General features: G+C 36.2%; 1 protein-coding gene across 1 annotated transcript; it reads left to right on the top strand.

The window, feature by feature from the left end:
* Positions 1–23157: 23157 nt before the first annotated feature.
* On the top strand, positions 23158–24727 carry LOC133297811 (hydroquinone glucosyltransferase). The gene has a single exon (XM_061497017.1). It carries the CDS (start codon positions 23202–23204, stop codon positions 24657–24659), a length of 1458 nt encoding a protein of 485 aa, XP_061353001.1. The 5' UTR covers positions 23158–23201; the 3' UTR covers positions 24660–24727.
* The last annotated feature ends 1328 nt before the right edge of the window (positions 24728–26055 follow it).

The following is a 26055-nucleotide window of genomic DNA, read 5'->3' on the forward strand; positions in this document are numbered from 1 at the left end:
TTTGGGTTCAGAAGTGAAAGAAGGAGAGCTGCTTCATTGTGTAAATGTGGGAGGCACAATGTTGTTTACACCTCCAAGACAAATAGAAACCCTAATAGATCATTTTTGGTGCCCCAGTTTCAAGGTGAGGTTTATTTTTTCATGCGTTCTTTTTCTAATTTCAATGTTATTAACTGTTTAGTTTAATTTGGTTTAGGAAAAGAAGCCACACTGTAACTTTTTTGAATGGGTGGATGATGCTACATCTGATACCATGGAGCTGGAAGATTGGAAAATTAACAAGCTGGAGTAGAATATAGCTAAAATGAAATTCAAGTTGAACTTTTTGGAGCTGAACCACAGACAAGCAGCCAGCATGCAACAATTGCAGCTGAACCAAGTCCAATAGCATCAAGAGGCAGCAACCCCCCCCAGCAATCCTGCTGAGGCAGTGACCAGTGAGCAAGGAAGCACAGACACTTGTAAAAACAGGAAGAGTCGGGTCCGACACGCTCCGACACGGCGACACGCTCCGACAGGCTCCGACACGGTGTCGGACACGCGGTTGACTTTTTCCGACACGTTGACCATTCCGACACGCGAATTTGACCGTGTCCGACACGGTCAAATGGCATTTTCGTAATTTTTTTATTTTTTTTATTTTTTATTTTAAAAAAATTATTTTTTTAAAAAGTTAAAATATATTAATAAAGCTTCCACCTGATCATATCAATTTTATCTTTTTGTCTTTTTTTCTCTTAAGTAGATAAGAGAACATCTCAGCACCATTGTTGTCAATTCCTATCACGCTCTTGTTGTATCTTCTTCTCTCTGATCTCTCTAATATGATTTGATCTCTCTATCTGATATTATATCTCTCTCATTCCAGTTCTTATTTTTTTATTAAAGCTTTCATCTTTATAACGTGTTTATGGGTATTATTAATTTAGTTTCATTTTTTTGTTAAATTATTAAATATTAAATGAAAAATACACTATATAAATTAAAAATATTATTTAATATTAAAACGTGTCCCAACGTGTCGAAATTCATAATTTTTTAAGATTGACGTGTCGGGGTGTCGTGTCGTGTCGTGTCACGTGTCGCGTGTCGTATCGGTGCTACATAGCCAATGAGACAGCAACTGCAGCTAGCAGTGGCACCAGGGCCAGATTCATGAGCTTCATGTCTACACCAGGGTTCAAGGCACCTAGGCTAGCCCCATATAAATGATTGGAATACTCTGTAATCACTGACATTAGGCCTTTTTTTTGTATGGCTCTGATATAGGAATTCACTGGAATTGTAATTAGGCCAGTTATTTTGGTTTTGGCCCTGTTCAAATGTGTCTGTTGGCTTTTTTTTGTATGCCTATGATTATGGCCATATTAAGTAGGAACACTTTGTTTCTTTGGAAGACTATTGTCTTGGTCTTAATGGTGTATTATGTCAGTTGGTTTTTTTTGGAATTGTAAGTACGATCGGATGAAATGAATGGAATATGTCTTGTTACTATATGTTTGCTGTCATTACTATTTGTCATTGTTGTCATTAGTACTTGTAATATGGCATACTTCTTCTGAGTTGAATTTTTGTAACAACATTGTGTTGGTCTTCTAACAAGCTCTTTGCAGTCATTGTTGTCATTGCTTCTCATTATAACTTATACTGATACACATTTTGGGTGTATATTGGTACTTATTTTTTAGCTGTTGTGTCATTTTGGTACTCATCCTCTAACATTGTGTTGTTTCTGTCAATACTGCTATAGCAAATTTGGATGCTGTGTCATTTTGGGGTTATGTGTAAACATACCTGAACTTAGCACGCATCAGTACTTTATATCCCTTACAGGACCTTCACAATTTTTATCGAGACCCTTTTTTGTCCCTGTTTTTTTTCACATTTTGCCATATTGGTCCTTCACAAAATTATCGGGGTCCTTTTTAGTCCCTGTTAAACATGACAGTGACACCAATGCCACAAAAAGTTGTTACCAGCCCCACTGCTCATTCCCCTTTCTGTATCATTCCCTCAATCCTTCTTCTTAGTGTTCATACAGTCGTTTGCATTTTTTTTTTTGCCATTTCAAGATAACTTAATCCAACATTTTGTCCCAATAAACTAAAGTTCAAGTTCATTAGCAAAATTATATACAATGCATGAACTAGGGGTGTTTGCGGTCTGGATTGGATCAGTTTTGGAAGCAAAAATCATCTGATCTAATCCCTTCGGTTTGATCATATCATCATCCATTCGATTTTGATTTTTTTTTTCAAATCTGATCCGATCCAATTCAATTTTTTTCGGTTTGGATTCGATCGGTTTTCGGTTTTTTGAAAATCTTAAAATTTATTTCATGATTATTGTGCAAATAACATTTTTTGTATATATTGGCTTTGTAATTTTTTTTTTTTGAAATACAAAAGCATTAGTAAACTATAATATAATTTTTTAATTTTGGCAATGAAATATGAAGCTCTACAAAGATAAAATTTTGTTGATGATGACTAGATTTTTTCTTGGGTTTAGTTGATGGGTTAATGGGTCTTAGGTTTAGAAATTTTTAGGCTATGATTAGGGAAATACCCAAGTAGGTACAGGAAAATTAATATATTTGATCGGTTTGGATTGGATCAGTTTTCATCAACCCATCCAAAAACCGATCCAATCCAATTAAAATTTATGATTTTTAATCGGTTTTCGATTTTTCGGTTTTCGGTTATCGGTTTTTCGGCTCGGTCACCGCGGTTTGAATCGGTTTGGATCGGTTGAAGAACACCCCTAGCATGAACAACATCTCATTACATCCCAAGACTGGTCTTTCCATTACAAAGAAGCATACATATTACAGATTAAAAATGAACATTTCACTTCATCCTACTACCAACATATATACATATTACAAAAACAACAATAATGGATCCAACAAACACCCTAACAACACACATGCATAATTTCCTTCTCAACCCTTTCAAACTGTGTCTGCATCTTCATTGATATGTCTTCAATCTTTATACAGTACTCATTAATCTTCTTTTTGTTGTCATTCACATCTAGCTGCAGTTCATCATTGAGCTTCACCAAAAAGTTCAACTTCAATCCCATTTCAGCTACATTCAACTCCAGCTTATTAATTCTCCAATCTTCCATCTTCATGGTATCAAATGTAGCATCATCCACCCATTCAAAAAAGTTACGGTGTGGCTTCTTTTCCTAAATCAAATTAAACTAAACAGTTAATAACATTGAAATTAGAAAAAGAACGAATGAAAAAATAAACCTCACCTTGAAATTGGGGCACCCAAAAAATGATCTATTAGGGTTTCTAATGGTCTTGGAGGTGTAAACAACACTGTTCCTCCCGCTTTTACACAATGGAGCAGCTCTCCTTCTTTCACTTCTGGACCCAAATGAACTACTTGAGCTCCCCCTTCCAGAAGATAAATTCATCTCAGATCAACTAAGAAGAACCCTAAAGCATACAGTATAAACCCACAACCACTATACTGTAAATCAATTTTCCCCAAATTCATATGTTCAATCTTCGATTCACTACCCTGCTTTCTGGTTTAAGAAGAACCTTAAACCATACGGCGTCGTTCCTTAGATGAAAGTGACCTGATTCTTACCAACTTGGATGTGCTCTCTACAAACGATGTCGTTCCAACACCAAAGTGGCCTTCAGCATGTCACTTAATGTTACACCTAAGCACCGTCAGTCACACCGTCAGTTTTGGACTAACAGAAGGACGAACGTGGGTCCTGTTTGTCTTTGTTGGGGACTATCTAACGAATTTATTTTTGTGAGGGACTAATTTGGATATCGAATTTTTTGTCAGGGACCAATTTGAGCATTTACTCTTATTTTATTTTTTTAGGTGGTGGAGCCCTCAAGTTTATCTCTATGACATGAGATAACTTATCTCCTTTAACATGAGATTAATAAAATCCTTATATATATATATATATATAGGGGTTTGATTTTATCATGTTGCATGAGAATTGAATTCTCATGTTGTGACACAACTAGTAGTAGGCCCCACATCTATTAAAAAGAAAAATAAAAGAAAAGCTTTGCACGCAAATCGAATGATCACAACATAATAATTGAATTCTCATGCAACATGATAAATTATTTTTCCATATATATATATATATATATGTATAATGTTTTGGGGAGGTAGAAAAGAAAGGGATCCGAGAGAGGGAAGAAAAGGAAAATAAAGGATATTATTTCTCCTTTATTCTTGAGGTTAAAATATGATAAGAGAGAAAAATAAAAAATTATAATTTTATCTTTTTTAAAAAAAGTTAAGGGATAGGATATTGTGATACACAAATAATGTTACGCATAATGTTACGATCACATCTTAACCGTTGATTTCCGTCAATCAACGATTATCATTTTTCAAATCAAACTCATTAATTAGTTATTAATTCACAATAAATGATAATCGTTGATTGGCACAAATCAACGGTTAAGATGTGGTCGTAACATTGTGCGTAACATTATTTGTGTGTCACAATATCCTTTCCCAAAAGTTAATACAATCATTGTGTTTTATAAATTTTAAATTAAATTAAATTTATAAAAAAAATTGAAAAATACGAGACACATTTGGACACAAATAAAATAACTATGTAGAGAAGCCTGGTTATATTTTCACACAAACAGACGAAGTTTCACATCACAACTTCACAAACTTTATCCAAATGTTTTGAGCAGCAAAATAGGCTTTTTGACCACTGTAGCCCTTATTTAATAATTAAATATCAAATTGACCTTGATTATAAACTATTTCAAAAATTTAACCTTTTCAAAAAATATAACACCAATCTGCCCCTGTTTGGCCGTTGACCATCAGGACTACCCGGTAGCTCCCTCACTACCCGGGTAATTTTTGAAATTTTTCCCCTACCCGGATAGTGAAGGGAATAGCCGAGTATATTTCAAATTTCTGAAAAAATGTTTGACCCATTTACCCGGGTAGGAAGGGAGGGCTACCCGGGTAAATAATCAGATCAGCAATCTTGATCTGAACGAATTGGCCAGGAATGCAAGTTCTAGGAGCAGCTGCACTGATGCACCGCACCTGACACTGCCTTCCACATGCATCACTGTTGTCCCATATACCTTCCCCGGCTAAACCAAACATATTGCTTGATGGAAACTGTGATGCATCTCTGATGCACCGCACCTGATACTGCCTCCCACATGCAGCACCGTTGTCGCACATACCTTCCCCTGCTGAACCAAACATGTTGCTTGATGGAAACTGTGATGCATCTCCGCCGAAACACGCGATAGCTGTATCATCACAAGTCACAACCCATAAAACACATTCATTAACTGAAATTTGGTTTTGGTCTGTTTGAGGATAATATATGTCAACGTTTCAAATAACCCTTTTTTTTTTGTACATGAAATTGACAGTTTTATTCAAGCACAATATATATATATATGTGAACTTTTTTTTTTTTGTACTTACGTAAAAAGGGAGGACCATATTGGGAAGCAGTGCCAACGTCACCACGAGAGTAGTGGATGAACAGGGTTGAGAGTAGTACATGATTATTTATCCGGGTAGTCCCCTCCCTATTCGATTAAATAATTCAATCATTTTCTCAGAAATTTGAAATATACCCGGGTATCCCTTTCACTACCCGGGTAGGGGAAAAATTTCAAAAATTATCCGGGTAGGGAGGGGGCTACCCGGGTAGGCTTGATGGTCAACGGTTAAACATGAGATGATTGGTGTTATGTTTTCTGGAGAGGTTAAATTTTTGAAATAATTTATAATCAAAGTCAATTTGGTAATTAATTATTAAATAAGGGCTATAGTGGTAAAAAAACCCAGCAAAATAACCTAAAACATTGAATAGTATCAAATTCAAATACAAAACCAGGAAATAAAAATAAGAGACACGCGCGATCACAAATCACGCGCATGTGTGCTTTGATCTTAGTTTTTTTTTAAAAATTAGACATGTTTAAAAATAATCATAATTTATAACTTTTCATATTATTCTGGAGTGAACATTAATGTCTAGCAGGATAGCTAGTATTTATATCTACGGAGCTTGTGGTAAAGACGACATGCAATTAGAAGTCCTGCACCTTAGGCCAAAGTCTGATGAAATGAACAAGGGGTGTGTGTATGAGTCACCTGCGGTGAATAGGATGTGCTCTAAGCACAAGTGTGTAGGTTGTAGCCATGGTGGCCAGCCTAGTGAATACTAAGATAGTTTATCAGATGAGTTCTTAGATGATCCCCTTTGTTAGCTATAAGGGTTTATATATAGAAGAATGGACTAGGAGATTCTGCCCCTAGTGGGTAGTTTACAGGTGACTTAATGGCATGATGCAATGCTTAGTGGGTGGTTACTGGAAGTGGATGGAAGTTAGGGGAGAGTGGTGGAATAAGATGCTCCATGTAGTGGGGATAGGAAATGGGAACCACTTAAGTGATTCATAGCATAAGCCCCCAGCCTGCATTGCGCATAGTGGGTAAACTCGTGCCTATCAAATAGTGTTTAGTGTTGTGAAAAAAGGTTACGAATGCCAGGAAAACCCAACTTGTGAATGCTTCCGGGTTCCAGGTTGCTTTATCGTGTTGCTCGTTGGTTGTAGTCGTCTCCAGATTTGTAATTGCTTCCGAGTTTAAAGCTGGAGGTGGTTTCTCATATTTGTCAGCCTAGACCTGCAATAAATAAAAACAATAATAGTTTATTGCGTACCTAAGTAGGGTGTGAGAACCTTATATGATGATGTCTTGTGCGCTGATTAGGATCATTCAGAATCAAATGTTCAACAATTTTCCCGCTTCCGATTAAAAAAAGGACGGCTGCCCAAGGTCTTCATTTGGCGGCAAAGGACTTTGCTTTCCTATTTTCAAGTAGGAATTGAACGGGTGTCCAAGAGGTCAATTCTGGCAGCAAGGAATTTTGTTTTCCCACTTCCGAATAGGAATTGAACGGGTGCCCAAGTGGCCAATTCTGACGGCAAGAGACTTTGTTTTCCCGCTTCCGAGTAGGAATTGAACGGGTGTCCAAGTGGACCACTTAAGTGGTTCCCATTTTCTATTCCAACTACATGGAGCATCTTATTCCACCACTCTCCCCTAACTTCCATCCACTACCAATAACCACCACTAAGCATTGCATTATGTCATTAAGTCACCTGCAAACTACCCACTAGGGGCACAATCTCCTAGTGCATTCATCTATATATAACCCCTTATAGCTAACAAAAGGGATCATCTAAGAACTCATCTGATAAACTATCTTAGTATTCACAAGGCTGGCCACCATGGCTACAACCTACACACTTGTGTTTAGAGCACATCCTATCCACCGCAGGCCGCAGGTGACTCACACACCCCCTTGTTCATACCATCAGACTTTGACCTAAGATGCATGACTTCTCATTTCCGGTAATTTTTACCATAAGCCTTGTAGGTATAAATACTAACTATCCTGCTAGATATTAATATTCAGTCCAGAACATATATTTTAGGTTACATTCTCCTTAACGTTACCTGGGTTAAGGTACAAGTTTTGCCACTGTGTCTGTGCTAATTAACTGTTGAGATATATAGTCTCACATTGGTTGTATGTGCAACTAATGTGGTCTTTATAAGACTTTGAGCACTCCCACCCTTTGAGCTAGCTTTTGGGGTGGTGTATCCCAAGATTCTTTACATGGTATCAGAGCCTCGCCGCCCTCCACTTTCTCTCGTGGAATTTCTTTCTTCGCACAGGTAGGCTGAGCCTGTTGCATTATCCACGCTTCTAGCCCAATAGGCTCCCGTGTGAGGGGGCGTGTTGAGATATATAGTCCCACATTGGTTGTATGTGCAACTAATGTGGTCTTTATAAGACTTTGAGCACTCTCACCCTTTGAGCTAGCTTTTGGGGTGGTGTATCCCAAGGTTCTTTACATGGTATCAGAGTCTCGCCGCTCCTCCACTTTCTCTTGTGGCATTTCTTAGCACAGGTAGGCTGGGCCTGTTGCATTGTCCACTCTTCAAGCCCAATGGGCTCTTGTGTGAGGGGGCGTGTTGAGATATATAGTCTCACATTGGTTGTATGTGCAACTAATGTGGAGTTTATACGGCTTTGGGCACTCCCACCATCTGAGCTAGCTTTTGGAGTGGTGTATCCCAAATAATTAATCAGAGTGTGGTTTGATGTCGAAGGCGAGTGAGTAACCGAGCAAGGGACTGGCGCGTGGGGACCTGAGAGGGACTTCGCTCATCTAATTCTCGGTGCTATCGTAGTAAATTACATCGGAGAAATCCAACCCTTCTGCCACACACCGCTGTGTCTCGCACTTCCGCCATCTGCTTATGTTGGTTAGTGGCTTCTTTGGCCCCACCAGCGGCCACTTTTGCGTCCTCGGATCGATTTTTCGGTCGTTGTCTTTCATAAATTTTCTCAAAATTTATAAGAATAAAAAATAATTTATTATTTTAAGTATGACAAAGATATCGATCGAAGGGTTTTATAAAAAAAAAAATCCATATTTTATAAAACTCACATGGAAGAAAAATATATAAACAAAGTTTTCCCAACTCTTGTGCACACCCTTAGCCGTTAAGGTTTCTCATGTTGAATGGCGAGAAATAACAATCGAAATATATCAATCCTCATCGTCTAAATAGCGAAACAAACATTCATTTTAATAGATGTGTTGAAAACACATAAATGGAAACTATCAGATATAATATTTTAAAAAAGTACAGCCAAAATGCGGTTCAAGTTTCCACCTACAACACAACTCAAATTAAAAAGAACAAGTATGTATCAGCAACGTAAACCATTCTTAATCCTTCTCTTGCTTGAGAAGCTTCTCGCGCTTTGTAGCAGATATCTGAGTACCACGTTTGTCCAGGCGGGCCACAACGTTAGGGAAGGATACCTCAACCGATGTCCATTTGTCCCTAAGGTCCCTCAACCATTTGTCCTCAAGATCCCTCACCTCATCTTGAAAAGCGGCGTAGGATTGGAGACCCTCCACCAATTTCCGAAGCTCAGCCTCCAACTTTTCAGACACCATAGCTTTCTCTTTCAACTCCTCCACCTGACTTGCAATAGCCTCAGCCTTAGCTTCGGATGCCAGCTTGGCAGCCTCCATCTGAAACAGTTTATCCTCCAAAGCGTCGTTACGGGACCTCTCTTCAGCCAAAGCACTCGCCATCTGTTCCTTCTCTAGACGAAGAGTAACAATCTCTTCCCTCAGAACACGGTAGAACCCAGCAAGAGATGCGCTCCTCAGCGACCATTTCTCCACCTCGTCCAAGTAATGAGTCCAGTCATCTTCCCCCAAAGCCCTTAGGTTCACTCTGTCATTTGGGGTTAAGATAGAGTTCCGCACCTCCATCGAAATCTCTCCCTCTTTCCAAATTGATGAGGAAGCGGTCTCAGATTGTGGAGGCTCGTTGAGAGACACCACCGCAACAGATTCTGTTTCTCCTTTCACAAGAGCAGCTCTCTTAGGTTGCCTGGCGCCCGAGCCGGAACACCCCACTCGCTTCCGTGACTCAGAGCTATTGGGGTCCATTATCATGGGTCGTTGAACTTCGGGGGTAGAAGGAGAAAAAGTACCACCGGCCACTTCATCACGAAGTGCCCTGAGCTCTGCTACAAGTTCCTTCACTTTTTTACCCGCAGACGCCATACTCTCTGCACAACCAAAACCAAAAAAAAAAAAAAATTTAACTAACATCATATACATAGAATGCTTGAGTGACGTTATGGAAATTAGTACCGAGGCATGCATGTATAAGAGTAAAAGAAACACATCTTGAGTGACTCTTCTGTTCTGTTGAAGTGTGTAAAATAATTTTTTTAAATTACAACATGCTATCAAATGCAGAGAACTCTCAAGTGAAATTATCAAGTTAAAAATCAACAGAGGGCATGAGAAACTAGGAAAATTCCCTTCCAAGGTTTGAACAAAGTTTTAGTTTTTTTATCGCCACCAATAATCCTCAGTTTAAAGTGGGTATATTTTAGCATGCATCAAAGATAAAAAATACTTTAATCTTTGACCAAGCCTTCCAAAATTTTGAGTAGAACTTAGAGGGCAATAACAGTGAAATTAACCATTCAAGAGAAAGAAGTACATAGATTTTTCATACAAACGGAAATCCTTCAATAATATCTCCCTTTATGCACGAAAACAACGCTTAAATATAGCGTTAAAAACAATTGCGAAGTTAGAAGTTAAAGGACATTAACGACAAGGTAGATGCATCATGCATAGCATTTCCACTTCAATCATACACTCTCGGGTGATGCAGAAACAAGACGGTGATGATGGTGTACATGGTTTAAACAACATTATCAGCAGAGAAAAGAGGGTAAAATTAAAATGATAAGATCAAATGGTATAATTTATGTGAGAAAAAAAAAATAAGTAAAAGGACACCAAGAATTTGTGTCAGAACACCAGAAGCCTTACCTTATTCCTCTCTGTAATCACTCTCCTAAAGTTCTTTCCTTCTTCTCTCGGGTCTTCACCGTGCAGCAGATAAAGAGAGTGTTGTGGATATTAGATGCAAGTGCCAGGGTATAAAATGCGCATTCACGTTTTGCAATATCTAATTAATGTAATTGACAAGGAGTTTTACTGGGACTAGAACTGCGGGCAGCTCAAGCATCTCCTTATTGGGTTAAAGATCGACGGAAGGGACGTCGAATGGACGGGCCATTCTTATCATTCCAAAAGACTATCACGATTTGGATCTCCTCGTATGAAAAAATGGTGATATTATTTAATTATAATTTTTTATTTAAAAATTATATATTTCTTTCTTTCTTATATCATTGTTAACGAGTCGTTGGAATCAAATAACATGATCATATAATTATTTTTTGATGTAAGGATCCAAATCCAATATGTATGTAAAAATATATGAGGTATAAAGAAAAAAAAATATAAATCCCACATATTTTTATGTATGTGTAGAAAATAAAATTATTTCATATTTATCCCTTTAATATATCATGCCCCGCCAAGATAGAATCATGAAATCAAAATCAATTTAATTTTAGGGATTAATTCCTATAATATTATAGGAGATAGTTTTATTTTTTACTTATTTATAAAAATGTGTGAGGTTCATATTATTTTATATATTTTTTTACATGTGCCCCACAAACTTTTATATGTATGTAAAAAGGATTTTATTGTTCTCTTTTTACATAAGATAGTTATCTTATGTGGTAGAGAGAAAATGAGTGAGTCCCACCATTAGAAAAAAAAAAAGTGAGGTGTGAAAATAAGAGAGAAGTTATCTTGGTAAAAAAGGAGTAATATTTTCTCTGTAAAAAGGGAAAAGTGAGTCTACTGTTACAGAAGAGTTCTTGTCTTTTGTCCGTGACAGAAAATTTTTTGTGGGATCCACATATGACAAAAAGGAAATAAGAAAAAATGTTTGACACAAAGATCGAACCATCAGCTGGAGATTGTTTTCTTTCCTGTGACACATGTAAAAAATAAAATTATTTCCTATAACACAAGAAACATTAATCTCATAATTCAATTATTAATACTTTTTCAGAAATAGCAATTATTTAAACTGGAATGGATCTCTCATGTGAATTTTTTACATTTTTTATTAATGTTGATAAATTAAAATTGAATTTCAAGAGAAAAATAAACACACAAATTTTATATAACTAGGTAATATAAACTTTTAACAGAAAAGATTCACTTCCTATTTAAATAATGCATGTCTCGCCTTCTACGCGTGAATGTGTTGTTTTTTTTTTTTGTGTGGTAAATCGTGAATGTGTTGTTAAGTGTGATTGTGAGAGTTACGAGATTTATTCAATTACCACGATATATCCAAAAAAATTGTGTTGAATCTCACTATAGGATTAAACTTTGAAATAATGACTAGCGTGCTAGAAAGAATGGGCAACTTGACATGCTTATGCGTTTAATTACATTTAACAAACAATTTATTATAAAAAATTATTTTTTCAATATTTTTTATTTACCATTTTGGTAAAAGTGCCACAGATATATATGAGTTACCTTGATTCCGAGTAGTTTTTAAGCATTTTGTTGGATAGCGAAAACATTCATATATGCAGCTTACTATGAATAATCTATCTTAAGTATCATTATTTTCTCTTACAACTTACAAGTAAGCGTTGCTTACTTTATTTTCTTGTTTAGCGTATTATAACAATAGATATGTTACATTGGAATCTAAATATTTCTAACTTGAGTTGTTATATAAATATACACTTAAAAAAGCTATATCAAATATTTAAAGTGAAATAAATGAAAAAGCAACTCACGTTGATGTTTGAAATAACTGTGGAAATTATCCCTTCATAATAACTGATTTAATTTTATAAAACTCAACCAGGTAGCTATCAAATAAATCTTCCTATAGTCTCTGGATCAGTCAATAGCGTTTAAGTGTTCATCAATTTAATCATAGAGCTTTACTGAAGATGACAAATGAAGAGAAAATTTATGATGGACCAATTCAACCTGAGAGACCAACTGAAGTAAAAAATTTAATCAGACAAAAAGAAACATGCTTCCATCTACTTAGCGTTGTAAGTTCCTAACACTCTGGAAAAGATATTATATATAAAATGCTGAGCAGAAGCAAAAATTAATTAGGCATTCATATGGTTCGTGAGAACAGTACAACATTCTTCCATTAAAGTCCTTCAGTTTATTTGCCATGGCCTCGGCTAACTTCGCCGTCTCCATCTCAAAGAGTTTGGCTTCCAAAGCCTCGACCCTGGACCTCTCTTCAGCTAGCCGCTACCTTCGCCATCTGTTCCTTTTATTCGATTATCGGAGCAACCATTTCTCCGCCTGGCCTGAGTAAAAGGCCAAGTTTGATTCCTCCAAGGCCCCCAACCCCAAGTACGCCCTGTTATTAAAAATAAAAAATAATAGTAATAAAGATGTCATTTCACCTTCGTAAAGAGGTGGTACCTACATTTTTATATTTTTTTGTCTACTCCCTCTTTTCATTTATCTATCTTTTTCTCTCATTTTAAATGAAATAATTTTATATCCTTTAAAATGATACACATTTTTCTCGTACTAATAATATATCTATTATGGACCTTATATAGCTCAAATGAGCTTTATCCATTTTAAGGGGCTTTGGCAGAGGGAAACATTTTTTTATCCGATAATCACTATTTTTGTGAGTACGGTGAGAAATTAATTTTTTTTTCGATAATGTTATTTAAAAATTATTTGATAAATCAAATTTTTTTCACGAATATTAGGTCAATTCTTTAGTATATTTGGTTGATTTCGATGGAATGTGAACCGAAATTATAGAATTATCTCTTTTCAATTTTATAATTCTTGTTAAATCTCTCTCTTCATCGTCTTTCTTTCTCTCTCCCATCCCAACATCTCAATTCAAGGTTAGATCCACTTCTTAACAGAGCATTGGAAGATGAAGCCATTTGACCACAAGATTGAAAGACGTAGATTTTGGTTCAAATCTCCAAAGAATGGAAAATAAAAATACTGGAAGATGAAAGAAGAAAGCAAGAAAAATAAAAAATATTGGAAGACCGTGGAGTTCTGTATTTTTCGTTTTTGACGTTTGGAGTTCATTTTTGTGTTCAGTATTTTTCCTGCTATGGAGTTCATTTGGCCATACTGGAAGATCTATACATGAAAAATAATATGGAATTCATTTCTTTCATCTTCATGCTCCACCGTCTGTCACTTAGGAGTGTTGGGCTAGTTCAAGCCATTTGGCCCCATTGTCGAAGCTCTCCACCACTGTCGCTGTGCTTCATCATTGAACAAGAGAGGGTGTATTTGTCCAAAAAAATGTTAAAAACTGTTGAAATTACAGTGGAGAATTTTTGGTTTCCTTTTAGTTTCTTAAAGCAGGAAAGAGGAGTTAAGAGAAGAAAAATACACGCTTGGTTTTTACTTGTTCAGAAACTTGTCTTACCAAGTTTCCTACGTCAAGGATCAATTTAGGGAGACCACTACCTGGCACTTGTACTAATTAAATCAAGAACAAAAAGATACAATGTTCAGTTTCATGCTTAAAATAACCAAAGCCCCGAAGAAAACCCTAAAGCCCCAAATTTCATTCAACAGATCAAGAACCCTAAACAACAAGGCTTTACAAGATGCAATTGAACACAAAACAGAGCACAGCAACCACACAAATAGACTCAGTTGTGATACCAGAATCCTCACGTGAATCAGAAGCCCTTCTCCACACTTCTTGATGTCTTCAAGAAGCCACCGTCGAGTAAATCCTTGGTCTTCAACCACCACCAAGATCCGGTGATGAACCTGCAAACACAAGAGAGAACAACAGCCAAGAAAAACTCGATGCAATCTGGTTAGTAGATCAGATTTGGGTTTTTGAGCAAAACCCTATCAGAGCAAACAAGGGAACTTTGATACTGAATATAGAAGAATGAGAGAGTGTAGCAAAAATTATAATTGCACCGAATGTGTATTTTCAATATATAAACCCAATCAGAATGTTAATATATCACCTGACTACAAAACGCAGCGTTTCCATTAAAAGAGTTTATGTTACCAAAAAGTCCTTTTAACAGTACAACAATATAAAACTAGCAGGACTACGTATGGAAATACAGTTTTAACAAACTCCACCTTATTTTCAGAAGGTAGCATGCAAGCACCAGTAAATGGAGATAGCCTCCTTGATCATATATTCTCAACAAGATTGACCCAGAACCTTCAACAAGCTTAAGGCATCCTTAAACTTGTTTGCAGGAACGGAGTTGGTGAAAATGTCAGCAGGGTTTCATGAAGTAGAGACCTTCTCCACCTCAACCTGCTCATTAGAGATAATATCTCTAATAAAGTGCAACCTATCATCTATGTGTTTGGTCCTTTCATGAAAGGCATCATTTTTGGATAAGTGAATAGCACTTTGTGAGTCACAAAAAACCTTGGGAACATCCTTACCAAGTCCCAATTCTGATACAATACCTTTAAGCCATAAGGATTCTTTGATTGCCTCAGTCAGTGCAATATATTCTGATTCAGTTGTTGAGAGGGCCATCACATGCTGGAGATTTGATTTCCAGCTAACCACACTCCCTCCAACAGTGAAGACATAGCCAGTCACTGATCTTCTCTTATCCAGATCAGCTGCATAGTCTGCATCACAGTATCCTCTTACACCAAACAGGTTAGAATCATCAGCAGTAAAATTTAAACAGTTATCACAAGATCCATTTAAGTATCTAAAAATCCATTTTACTGCATTTCAATGTTCTCTAATTGGTTTAGACATAAATATGCTCACCACACTCACTCCATGAGCAATATCAGGCCTAGTGCCTATCATGGCATACATTAGACTTCCTATAGCATTTGAATAAGGCACTTTTTGCATGTAAACAAATTCAGTTTCATCTAATTCACCACATACAAGTTTCAAACGAAAATGGGCAGCTAAAGGAGTGTTCAAAGGCTTGGACAAATGCATAGCAAACAGTTTTAAAATCTTTTTCACATAATGTGATTGAGACAAAGACAACACTCTTGCATCTCTATCTCTAAAAATATCCATGCCTAAAATTCTTCTAGCAGGGCCTAATATTTTCATATCAAATTCCCTTTTCAACATTTCCTTTAGCTTATTAATATTATGTATGTTATGAGAAACAATGAGCATATCATCAACATAGATAAGCAAGTAAACATAGCTATCATCATCAGCATTCAAGTAATACACACAGTGATCATAACTACGCCTATTGAAACCTTGTGATATGACAAAGTCATCAAATATCTTGTACCATTACCTAGGTGACTGTTTCAGGCCGTACAAGGATTTCCTAAGAAGGCAGACTTTGTCTTTGTAGCCTTTCTTTATGAAGCCATCAGGTTGCTCCATAAAATTTTGCTCCTCTAAATTTCCATGCAAAAAGGCAGTTTTAACATCTAGCTGTTCTAATTCTAAATTGAAAATAGCTACAGCAGATAAAAGAAGCCTAATAGAAGTGTGTTTAACTACAAGAGAGAAAATTTCATTATAATCTACTCCCTACACTTGGGCATAGCCTTTGGCTACCACCCTAGCTTTATACCTTGATCCTTCTACACCAGGGATGGCAGGTTTTCTTTTGAAAACCCACTTACATCCAATTACCCGTTTATTTTGAGGTTTGTCCACTAAGAGCCCCGTCTGGTTCTTTATTAGTGAATCCATTTCATCCTCCATTGTTGCATGCCATTCCTTCCAAGTACTTGACTTCATTGCCTCCATGTAGGTTGTTGGTTCCTCTTGTTCCATCAGTTCACCAACCTGCAAAGCAAAAGCAATAATATCAGCATTGGCAAATCTATTAGGAGGTCTTATTTGCCTCCTAGCTCTATCCCTGGACAACAAATAATCAGTAGGAGCTTGTCCTTGCTGGTTATTTCCAGTCTCTAGTTCCCTAGGGACATCCGAAGTATTTTCTTGTTCATTTTCAGAAGAATCTTCATGATCCTCTCCTGGATCAAAGACATTAACATTCTGCCTTGTATGGGCAGATTGTTCCACCTCCACCTGGACCTTATTGGGGTGGTTATTTTGCTCCTTAGCCTGCAAAATATCTTTGTAGAAAGTTAGCTCATCAAAAGTAACATCCCTACTAATTCTACATTTCTTTTCGCTAACCAGCCACAACTTGAAACCCTTTGTGCCTTTAGGGTAACCAATGAAAACAACTTTTAATGCCCTTGGCCCAAGCTTATCTTGCTTAAAATGTACATAGGCCAAGCATCCAAAAGGTTTCAAGTAGTTCAGATTGGGAATTTTATTATTCCAAAGCTCCATGGGAGTTTTAAAGGCTAAAACAGATGAGGGAGATCTATTTATCACATGGCATGCTGTTGAAACAGCCTCAGCCCAAAAAGTTTTACCCAAGCCAGATTCAGATAACATGCATCTAACTTTATTTAAAATTGTTCTATTCGTCCTCTCAGCTATACCATTTTGTTGAGGTGTTTCAACACAATATCTATGTCTAGCAATGCCATGTTCCTTACAATAATCAGAAAACTGACTATTGCAAAATTCAAGACCATTATCAGTCCTAAGAACCTTAACCTTCATGCCTTTCTCAGATTCAACAGCAACCTTCCATTCCTTAAAGCAATCAAAAGCATGATCCTTTTGCTTTAGGAAATAGGTCCACAACTTCCTTGAAAAGGAGTCTATAAGGGAGAAGAAGTAGTGGCAACCCGAAAGGGAACTAGGAATATTGGGAGAACCCCAAAGATCAGAGTGAACGTAATCAAGGGTCTCTTTTGTTTGATTCTTATGCTGTGAAGCTTTGCTATGGGACTTCCCTAGGATGCAGCTGTCACAAAAGTCAAGAGGGAAAAAATTCTTTAAAGGAAGGATCCCTTGTTTACATAGCTCTTGCAACCTTTGGTTGCTATTATGCCCCAATCTTTTATGTCAAAGAAGGGGCAGATCAGAACTCTTCAAGGCCACACAAGACTCAAGTCCTATGGCCTCACCATCTAAAATGTACAACCCATTCACTAGCTTACCCACTATAGCCACCCTAGACCCCTTAGCAACCTTTAGAGTTCCTTTCTCACTCTTAAAGTTGTAACCATTCAAGTCTAACATCCCCAAAGATATTAGATTTCTCCTTAGGGTGGAGACAAGTCTCACATCCCTTAGGACTTTGACAGTCTCATCACCCATCTTGAAACTGACAGACCCAATACCTGTTACTTGACAAGTATCATCATTTCCCATTAACACCTTACCTCCCTCAAATGGTTTAAAACCACTCTCTCTTGGGTGTCATGTGAAATGTACACTCAGAATCCAACACCCACTCCAAATCAGTGGAGTTTTTAGACAAGACCAATAGCTCACCACTCTCATAACTAGTCAACATATTTGCATAATCTGTCTTGTGATTATTAGAAGGGGCAGCTTGTTGCTTTCCCTTCTCCGGGCAGTTCTTTTTCATGTGCCTTTCCTTGTGGCATAACCAACAGATTAACTTCTGCTTACCTCGGTCTTTGTTTTTATTTTGATTATTATTATTTCCCTTATTCTTGTTAAACTGGGATTTCTTTTTGAATTTCCCTTTGACATTCATCCCCTCTACAGGAGCCTTTTTATTGGAGTTCATTTCCTATTCCTTAGACCTAAGGGCTGCCAACACATCCTCAAGGGACAAAGACTCCCTACCATACTTAATAACAGCTTTCACATACTCTAAAGCATAAGGGAAGGCATTTAAGAGTATAATGGCTTGGTTTTCATCAGATATCTTCTCATCCGTATTAGCCAAGCTTATGGTTATCCTCTTAAATTCATCTAAGTTCTCATCTAATGATCTATTAGAGTCCATTTTAAATCCAAACAGTTTTTCCTTAAGATAAATTTTGTTTGATAAGGACTTAGTTATGATAAGGGATTCCAGCTTTAACCAAACCCCGGCAGCAGTGGTTTCATCATCCACTTGTCTAAGTACGTTGTCAGTCAAGTGCAAAATCAGCAAACTGAATGTAGTTTCCATCATTTCCTCCTTATCCTCATCACTCATGGTGGCAGGTAGATCCCTAGCACCACCTAAGGCCTTGGAACACTTTTGGTGAACCAATACAGCCTTCATTTTCTTCCTCCACATATTGAAGTCTCCTTTGGCATCGTATTTCTCCTCCTCCATGCGTGCAGTGCCCATCTTGATGACTTTCAGCAACCATGACAGCAACCAGAACAGACGCGATACAAGAAAGAAGAGGAGATGAAGCGCGGAAAAAATAACAGATAATGTTCTTGAAATAAAGAACTCAAAAATAGCAGTAATTACAGAAATAGAATAAAGCATGCAATAACGAATTGCAAGAAAGAAAACAATCAACATGAATGAGCAATTACAGAGCACAGATACAGGCAAAAGGAGGCACGCAACCTAAGCTCTAGATACCAATTGTTGAAATTACAGTGGAGAATTTCTGGTTTCCTTTTAGTTTCTTAAAGCAGAAAAGAGGAGTTAAGAGAAGAAAAACACACGCTGGGTTTTTACTTGTTCAGAAACTTGTGTTACCGAGTTTCCTACGTCAAGGATCAATTTAGGGAGACCACTCCCTGGCACTTGCACTAATTAAATCAAGAAGAGAAAGATACAATGTTCAGTTTCAGACTTAAAATAACCAAAGCCCCAAAGAAAACCCTAAAGCCCCAAATTTCATTCAACAGATTAAGAACCCTAAACAACAAGGCTTTACAAGATGCAATTGAACACAAAACAGAGCACAACAACCTCACACATAGACTCAGTTGTGATACCAGAATCCTCACGTGAATCAGAAGCCCTTCTCCACACTTTTTGATGTCTTCAAGAAGCCACCGTCGAGTAACTCCTTGGTCTTCAACCACCACCAAGCTCCGATGATGAACCTGCAAACACAAGAGAGAACAACAGCCAAGAAAAACTCGATGCAATCTGGTTAGTAGATCAGATTTGGGTTTTTGAGCAAAACCCTATCACAACATACAAGGGAACTTTGATACTGAATATAGAAGAATGAGAGAGTGTAGCAAAAATTATAATTGCACCGAATGTGTATTTTCAATATATAAACCCAATCAAAATGTTAATATATCACCTGACTACAAAACGCAGCGTTTCCATTAAAAGAGTTGATGTTACCAAAAAGTCCTTTGAACAGTACAACAATATAAAACTCGCAGGGCTACATATGGAAATACAGTTTTAACAAAAACTTTTTGTGGTATTTTTGGATGACATTTTAAAAAAAAAATCTACACAAAACAAAATTTTGAGAAAATAAGATTCCCGAATTTTTTTCTTCAGAAATCTTATATCAAACGTGGATAAATGAGATTATCAATGTCATTTTTTCGAGAAACTCAAAAACTCTCAAGTAGCAAACACCCAAAATTCAAATATTTTTATTATTATTATTATGAGATACATGGCTTCCGTAGCTTCACGCTTTTATACATCTTTTAACACATAATCATTGATTGTAATGGTAATTGTATAATTTGACAGTGACCCGATAACAAATCCACTAAGTACTTTCTTAATTAATAATTATCACTCATTTTCTTTGGAGACTTCGTAATCCAATTATCACCACGGCCACCTTTAACTGAGAATCCACACAGGACACTGATGTTAGCTTAGCATCATAATTTAGGAAAATTTTCAGTTTACCTCCTCTGCGCATTATTCATTCATTATTATAACTTTTATAACGCGGTAGTTAGAAAACATTAGCAAGGGGGTGGGGTGGTTTCAATTATTAATGTTATTGAGGAAATTATTAAGTCACAGTAAATGACAACTAAGTTGACGCGCAGTGAATGTTTAGTATTTTTTTTTTTTTTTAAAAAGAAGTAGAAATAAGTGGGAGTTGTATAACATTAACTATAGAAGAGTGGTACAATAAATCTAATTTAGTGAGCTGCTTTTTAATCTCTTTTTCTTTTTGAATTTTTTTTTGACTGATTTATCAATTACATGACTAATGAATGCATAGCCCTCCTACCAAGTTTTTAACATGACCAGTAGGTTTTTTTTTTTAAAAGATTATATCTATATATATATATATTTAGAAAGACATTTATTTAAAGGTAAATATATGAAATTAAAAACATTTTTACAGAAAAAATTATCCAAAAGGATATGGAAAGACGACGACGACAATAATAATAATAATAATAATAAAGCAAATTAAGTAATATATAGTGATAGCGAGAACATAACAACGGTGACGATAATGATAATGGTGATAATGACGACTATAATAATAAAATTGGGATAAAATTGGATTTTGAGAAAATTATTTTGACTTTTAACATTTACCTTTTTAAAACTAATTTTTTATTTTATTTTTTAAGTTGTCTTCCAAATACTTATTTAAAGCAAGAAGTATTTTTTTTTAAAAAAAGAAAAAGCTTCTAAAGACAAAAAATAAAAAAAAACTCATCAAAATAAACTCTATATATTAACCAATGTTTTTAAAGACATTCATTAATAATTTTTATGTATCTGTCACTTATGTGTCAACAAATATATATTTTCCAATGGAGCAAATAAGTACAGACAGATTGTAAGATTCAAAATCGCTATCACCTTAATAAATTGACAAAAATAAAATATGAATATGTGAAGTTTTTAGTCACATATCATCTACCACTTAGGACCTGTTTGATTGTGTTCTGATTTTTTTGTTCTTAAAACTGTTTTGTAAAATAGTTATGAAAACAGTTGTTTTCTGTATTTTTTTCTTTTTGAAAGTTAAAAACCAAAACAGAAAACAAAAACAACTCAGACATGTTCTCTAAATTTGATTCTAAAAACAAAAAAACAGTTATATTTTTCAAAATATTTTTTACAAAACAAACTTTACCAAACGAGTTTTTTAATTTTTTTGTTCTGAAAACTAAAAAATTGTTTCCAAGAACAACAATCAAACAGAGCCTTAATCTCTTAAAAAATTGTTAACATATTATATACGATTTTTTCACGTTGCTTTATATGACTTACTACCACTCTGATTAATTTTGGATTAGGCGAGCAAACAATCTCGCCCACCCGGTCCAGGCCAGGCACGCATGCACGCACTAATCCCTAGCAGTGTGTCAGAAATGGACACTTTTGTATCCATTGCATTAGATGTAAATATCATTTTTAGTCAATCTTCAACAAATTTTACAATGTTTGTTTTAGTATCTAGCAAATAAAAAAATTATTTGTGGTTTCTAAAAAATTCAAAATGAATTTATTTAGTTGAAATCGTGTTCTCTCACAAATTCAAAAAAATCCACATTAATCCCTCAAAAGTACTAAATGTGATACACTTTAAATTTCTTAAGAACCAGAAATAGCCTTTTTATTTGCTAGGAACTAAAACAGACATTGTAAAATTTGACGAGGATCGAAAATGATATTTATTCTAAACATTAGAGGTGATTAAGAGAGTTCATGTTAACACGGGGACTTAATCAAGTTCAAGTAATTTGATTACAAATTTTTTAATAATTGATTTCTAACATTTTATATTGATTTCTAACATAATATAAATTGATTTCTAACATTTTATATTTTGATGACGCAACTATTCAACCTGGCCCTTGTCAGTTTGATTTTAATCTATTAAACACAACCGTCCTGACCCTATTCTGCTATTCAGCCTTAAGAATTTAGATACATCCAGCAAGTACTAGTTTCAAGAAGCGGAAGCAAGACGAAACAAATCTGCCTAATAGGATTTCCAGGATCGCAGTTTTGTTTTAAGAAGTAAAAGAAAAAAACGAGTTGTAGATATGCACCCAGGAAGAGGAAAGAGGCAATTTGTCCCTGTTTTGATCACATAAGGCTTACGTTTGAATTGACATCATCCCGGGAGACAATGAGTTTGAGAAAAAATGATTTTGAGAAGTATTATAAAAAAAATGTTTATCCTTTTAAATAACACAACTTATAATATTTTATTCTTATAAAGAGGTGAGATCCACATCCTTATTTTTTTTTGTCAACTCTTTCTTCTTCTTTATCTATCTATTTCTCTTACACAATTTTATATCATTTAAAATGATACACATTTTTTTCTAATATTATATCACGAAACATCAAGTTTGAAATTTGGAATGCTCAACAATATAATTTTTAATTTAAAATATACTAAAAATAATGTAACCTATTAGACTCCAACTCATATGAACTCAAATAACCACGCTTTGATCTATTGGACTCGTGTACATAAACATAATATTATATTATATTAAATTATTAATATATCGAGCGATTCTTCTGTACGACATAAATTGCAAAATCCGCACGCACTGATCGCTTTCCTTCTAGATAAGATACATGGCCCCACCTCCATAACATTCAATTAATATCCAATATCAAATAAACACTTAATGTGTTCTCACTGACTCAACCAATCTTCAAACCCATCATTCAACTTTTCATGCCAATGCACATATTATATTTATTTAAATATGCATATAAGCATTACAAATAAAATATATTATTTTTTTATTAAAAAAAAAAAAAAACTTGTTCACTGAAATTCAAGCGTTACCACTCACCACACCACCAATCAATAAATGAACCCGTCCCACAAAGAAACCTCCCCTGTATATAAATTCCCCTCTTTTCTGCTTTCTTACACACAACAAAACTGAAAAGAAGAACACCAGAGAGTTTTTTTTTCCATGGAACACCCAAATTCAGTGACACCAAAACAAACAGCGGAAGTGGCACCTACTGTGGTGGCCATGATACCAACCCCAGGAATGGGCCATCTGATCCCAATGATTGAATTCGCCAAGAAAATAATCCTCCACAACAACCTCGCCGTGACCTTCGTCATCCCCACCGACGGTCCTCCCACAAAAGCCCAAACCACCGTTTTACAATCCCTTCCCAACGCCATTTCCCACATCTTCCTCCCACCCGTTAACCTCACCCAACTCCCACCAAACACAAAGATCGAAACAATTATCTCCCTCACCCTCCTCCACTCTGTCCCTTCTCTCCGCGACGCCTTCCGCTCCCTCACCGCCTCTCACACCGTCGCCGCCATGGTCGTCGACCTCTTCGGCACCGACGCCTTCGACGTCGCCAAAGAATTCAACGTCTCTCCATATATCTTCTACCCTTCCACCGCCATGGCTTTGTCCCTTTTCCTTCACCTGCCTAAGCTGGACCAGGAGGTTCACTGTGAGTATAGGGAGCTCGCCGAACCGGTCAAGATCCCCGGGTGCGTTCCGATTCACGGAAAAGATTTGCTGGACCCGGTTCAGGACCGGAAGAACGAGGCCTACAAATGGTTGCTTCACCACAGCAAGCGATACAGAGAAGCGGAAGGGATCATACAGAACAGCTTCCTGGAATTGGAACCGGGTGCCATCAAGGAGTTGCTAAAGGAAGAACCTGGGAAGCCTCCGTTTTACCCGGTCGGACCGCTTGTGAATATGGGGAGCGCTCAAACCGGGGCGAATAGTTCGGAGTGTTTGAGGTGGTTGGATGATCAGCCACATGGGAGTGTGTTGTTTGTTTCTTTTGGAAGCGGTGGGACCCTGTCGAGCACCCAAGTCAACGAACTTGCTTATGGGTTGGAGATGAGCGAGCAACGTTTCTTATGGGTGGTGAGGAGCCCAAATGACAATGTCGCTAATGCCTCTTATTTCAGTGCTGATAGTCAATTTGACCCTTTTGATTTCTTGCCAAAAGGATTTGTTGAGAGGACAAGAGGGAGGGGCCTTCTCGTCCCATCTTGGGGACCACAGCCACAGATCTTGAGCCATGGCTCCACTGGGGGGTTCCTGACCCATTGTGGTTGGAACTCAATCTTAGAGAGCGTGGTGAATGGGGTGCCTTTGGTGGTTTGGCCACTCTTCGCTGAGCAGAAGATGAACGCTGTTATGCTCACCCAAGACATAAAAGTGGCATTGAGACCAAATGTTGGTGAGAATGGGTTGGTGGAAAGGCAGGAAATTGCCACTGTTGTCAAGTGTCTGATGGAAGGTGAAGAAGGGAAGAAGATTCGTTACCAAATGAAGGATCTCAAGGATGCAGCTGCCAAAGCTCTAGGTGAAAACGGATCTTCAACAAACCATATCTCCCGCCTCGCTCTTAAGTGGAAAAATAAAGCAACTGTAACAAATTAAAGTAGCTCCACTCAACTTCTTTCTTTGAATTCTACACAAGTACATAAATAAAACTGCTTTATTTATTTTGGGATGAGTTTATTTTCTTTTTCTTCTATATTAAAGATTAAAAAAATTCTATATAACATAATTATTCTTATGTTGTATAATTTTTTTTTATCTCTTATATATACAAATTTAAAATGGCCATCATTTTATTTTCTTTTTCTTTTTTCTTTTAAAAATAAATCACACCTGTAAAAAAAAATTTTTGTAGGAGATAATAATTATACGAAAAAACTAATGGGATAAAAATTTATGAAAAGTAGCAAATGTAATAGTTGTGTAAATAATGTTTGTATAAAATTGAATCCCGTATAGCATTGCGATTTTACATCCGAATGACAACGATCATGGATACTGGCCAAAAAGAGGTGGGACCTAATGAACAGAAAATTCATTACATCGCAACAAAAGTGATTGACCCTTTATAAATTGACTGGCTAGCATTATAGACATTGGAGGTGTCCATTTCAAATGTCATTTTAAGAATTATTGATTGAGTGAAAACTTTTTATATTGATTAAAAATAGACTATCTTAGCATCATATAAATGGAATAATTTGTATATCTAATGTTTTAAGATTTTTAATTTAATTATGAAATTTTAAGCTATTTAATGTCATTATTTATTTGGCCTATGGTTGGCAATTTTTTTTTTCCCGTCACGAGCTTTTCTGCACGGCCTAACAATTGGTAAGTCAAGGTCTTGATATTTAATATTTTGAGATTTTGAATTTAATTATAGTGTTCTAAATTTATTTAATATCATTGTTCACTTAATTCATAATCGATAATCTCTTCCTAATATAAGCTTCACCTGCACAACCCAGTACTAATATAGCTCGTGATAAGTTCAACAGCTAAAATGATTATCATAAGGAAATTATGGTTTGCTTCAACCACTTCTATCAAATAACTTGAACCTAAGTTACCTAATCTCTCTCCCTTTGTTGTGCTTTGGCAAACCTCCCACCGTTGGTTTGTGCACAAGTTTTACATTGTAGCTCTGGATGTCCAATGTGATACAGCGAGAATGCAAACTAATTATTTTAGAAAGAGGAATTATCTTTGTAGAAGGCTCAATTTTCTGGGTATTGAAATTAAAATCCGCTTTATAGTTATTTTGAAGGATGTAATATAAATGGAATTTTAAAAATAATTATTATTGAGATATTTAAATTTCTCTTACTTTATGATAACACATAATATAAACGGAAAAATGATACCCAATTATCAGTTTATCATTTTCCATCAGATCTTAGCTACTCCGCTTTCAAGTAAACTCTTTGTTGCGCTCCCTCCCAAACGGATACAACACTCAGTATATTTATTGAAGGGTTTAATATAATGTTTT

The sequence above is a fragment of the Gastrolobium bilobum genome, unplaced genomic scaffold (assembly GCF_033153095.1).
Source record: "Gastrolobium bilobum isolate Gb01-03AN ecotype WA unplaced genomic scaffold, APGP_CSIRO_Gbil_v1 utg38240, whole genome shotgun sequence".
Taxonomy (NCBI): domain Eukaryota; kingdom Viridiplantae; phylum Streptophyta; class Magnoliopsida; order Fabales; family Fabaceae; genus Gastrolobium; species Gastrolobium bilobum.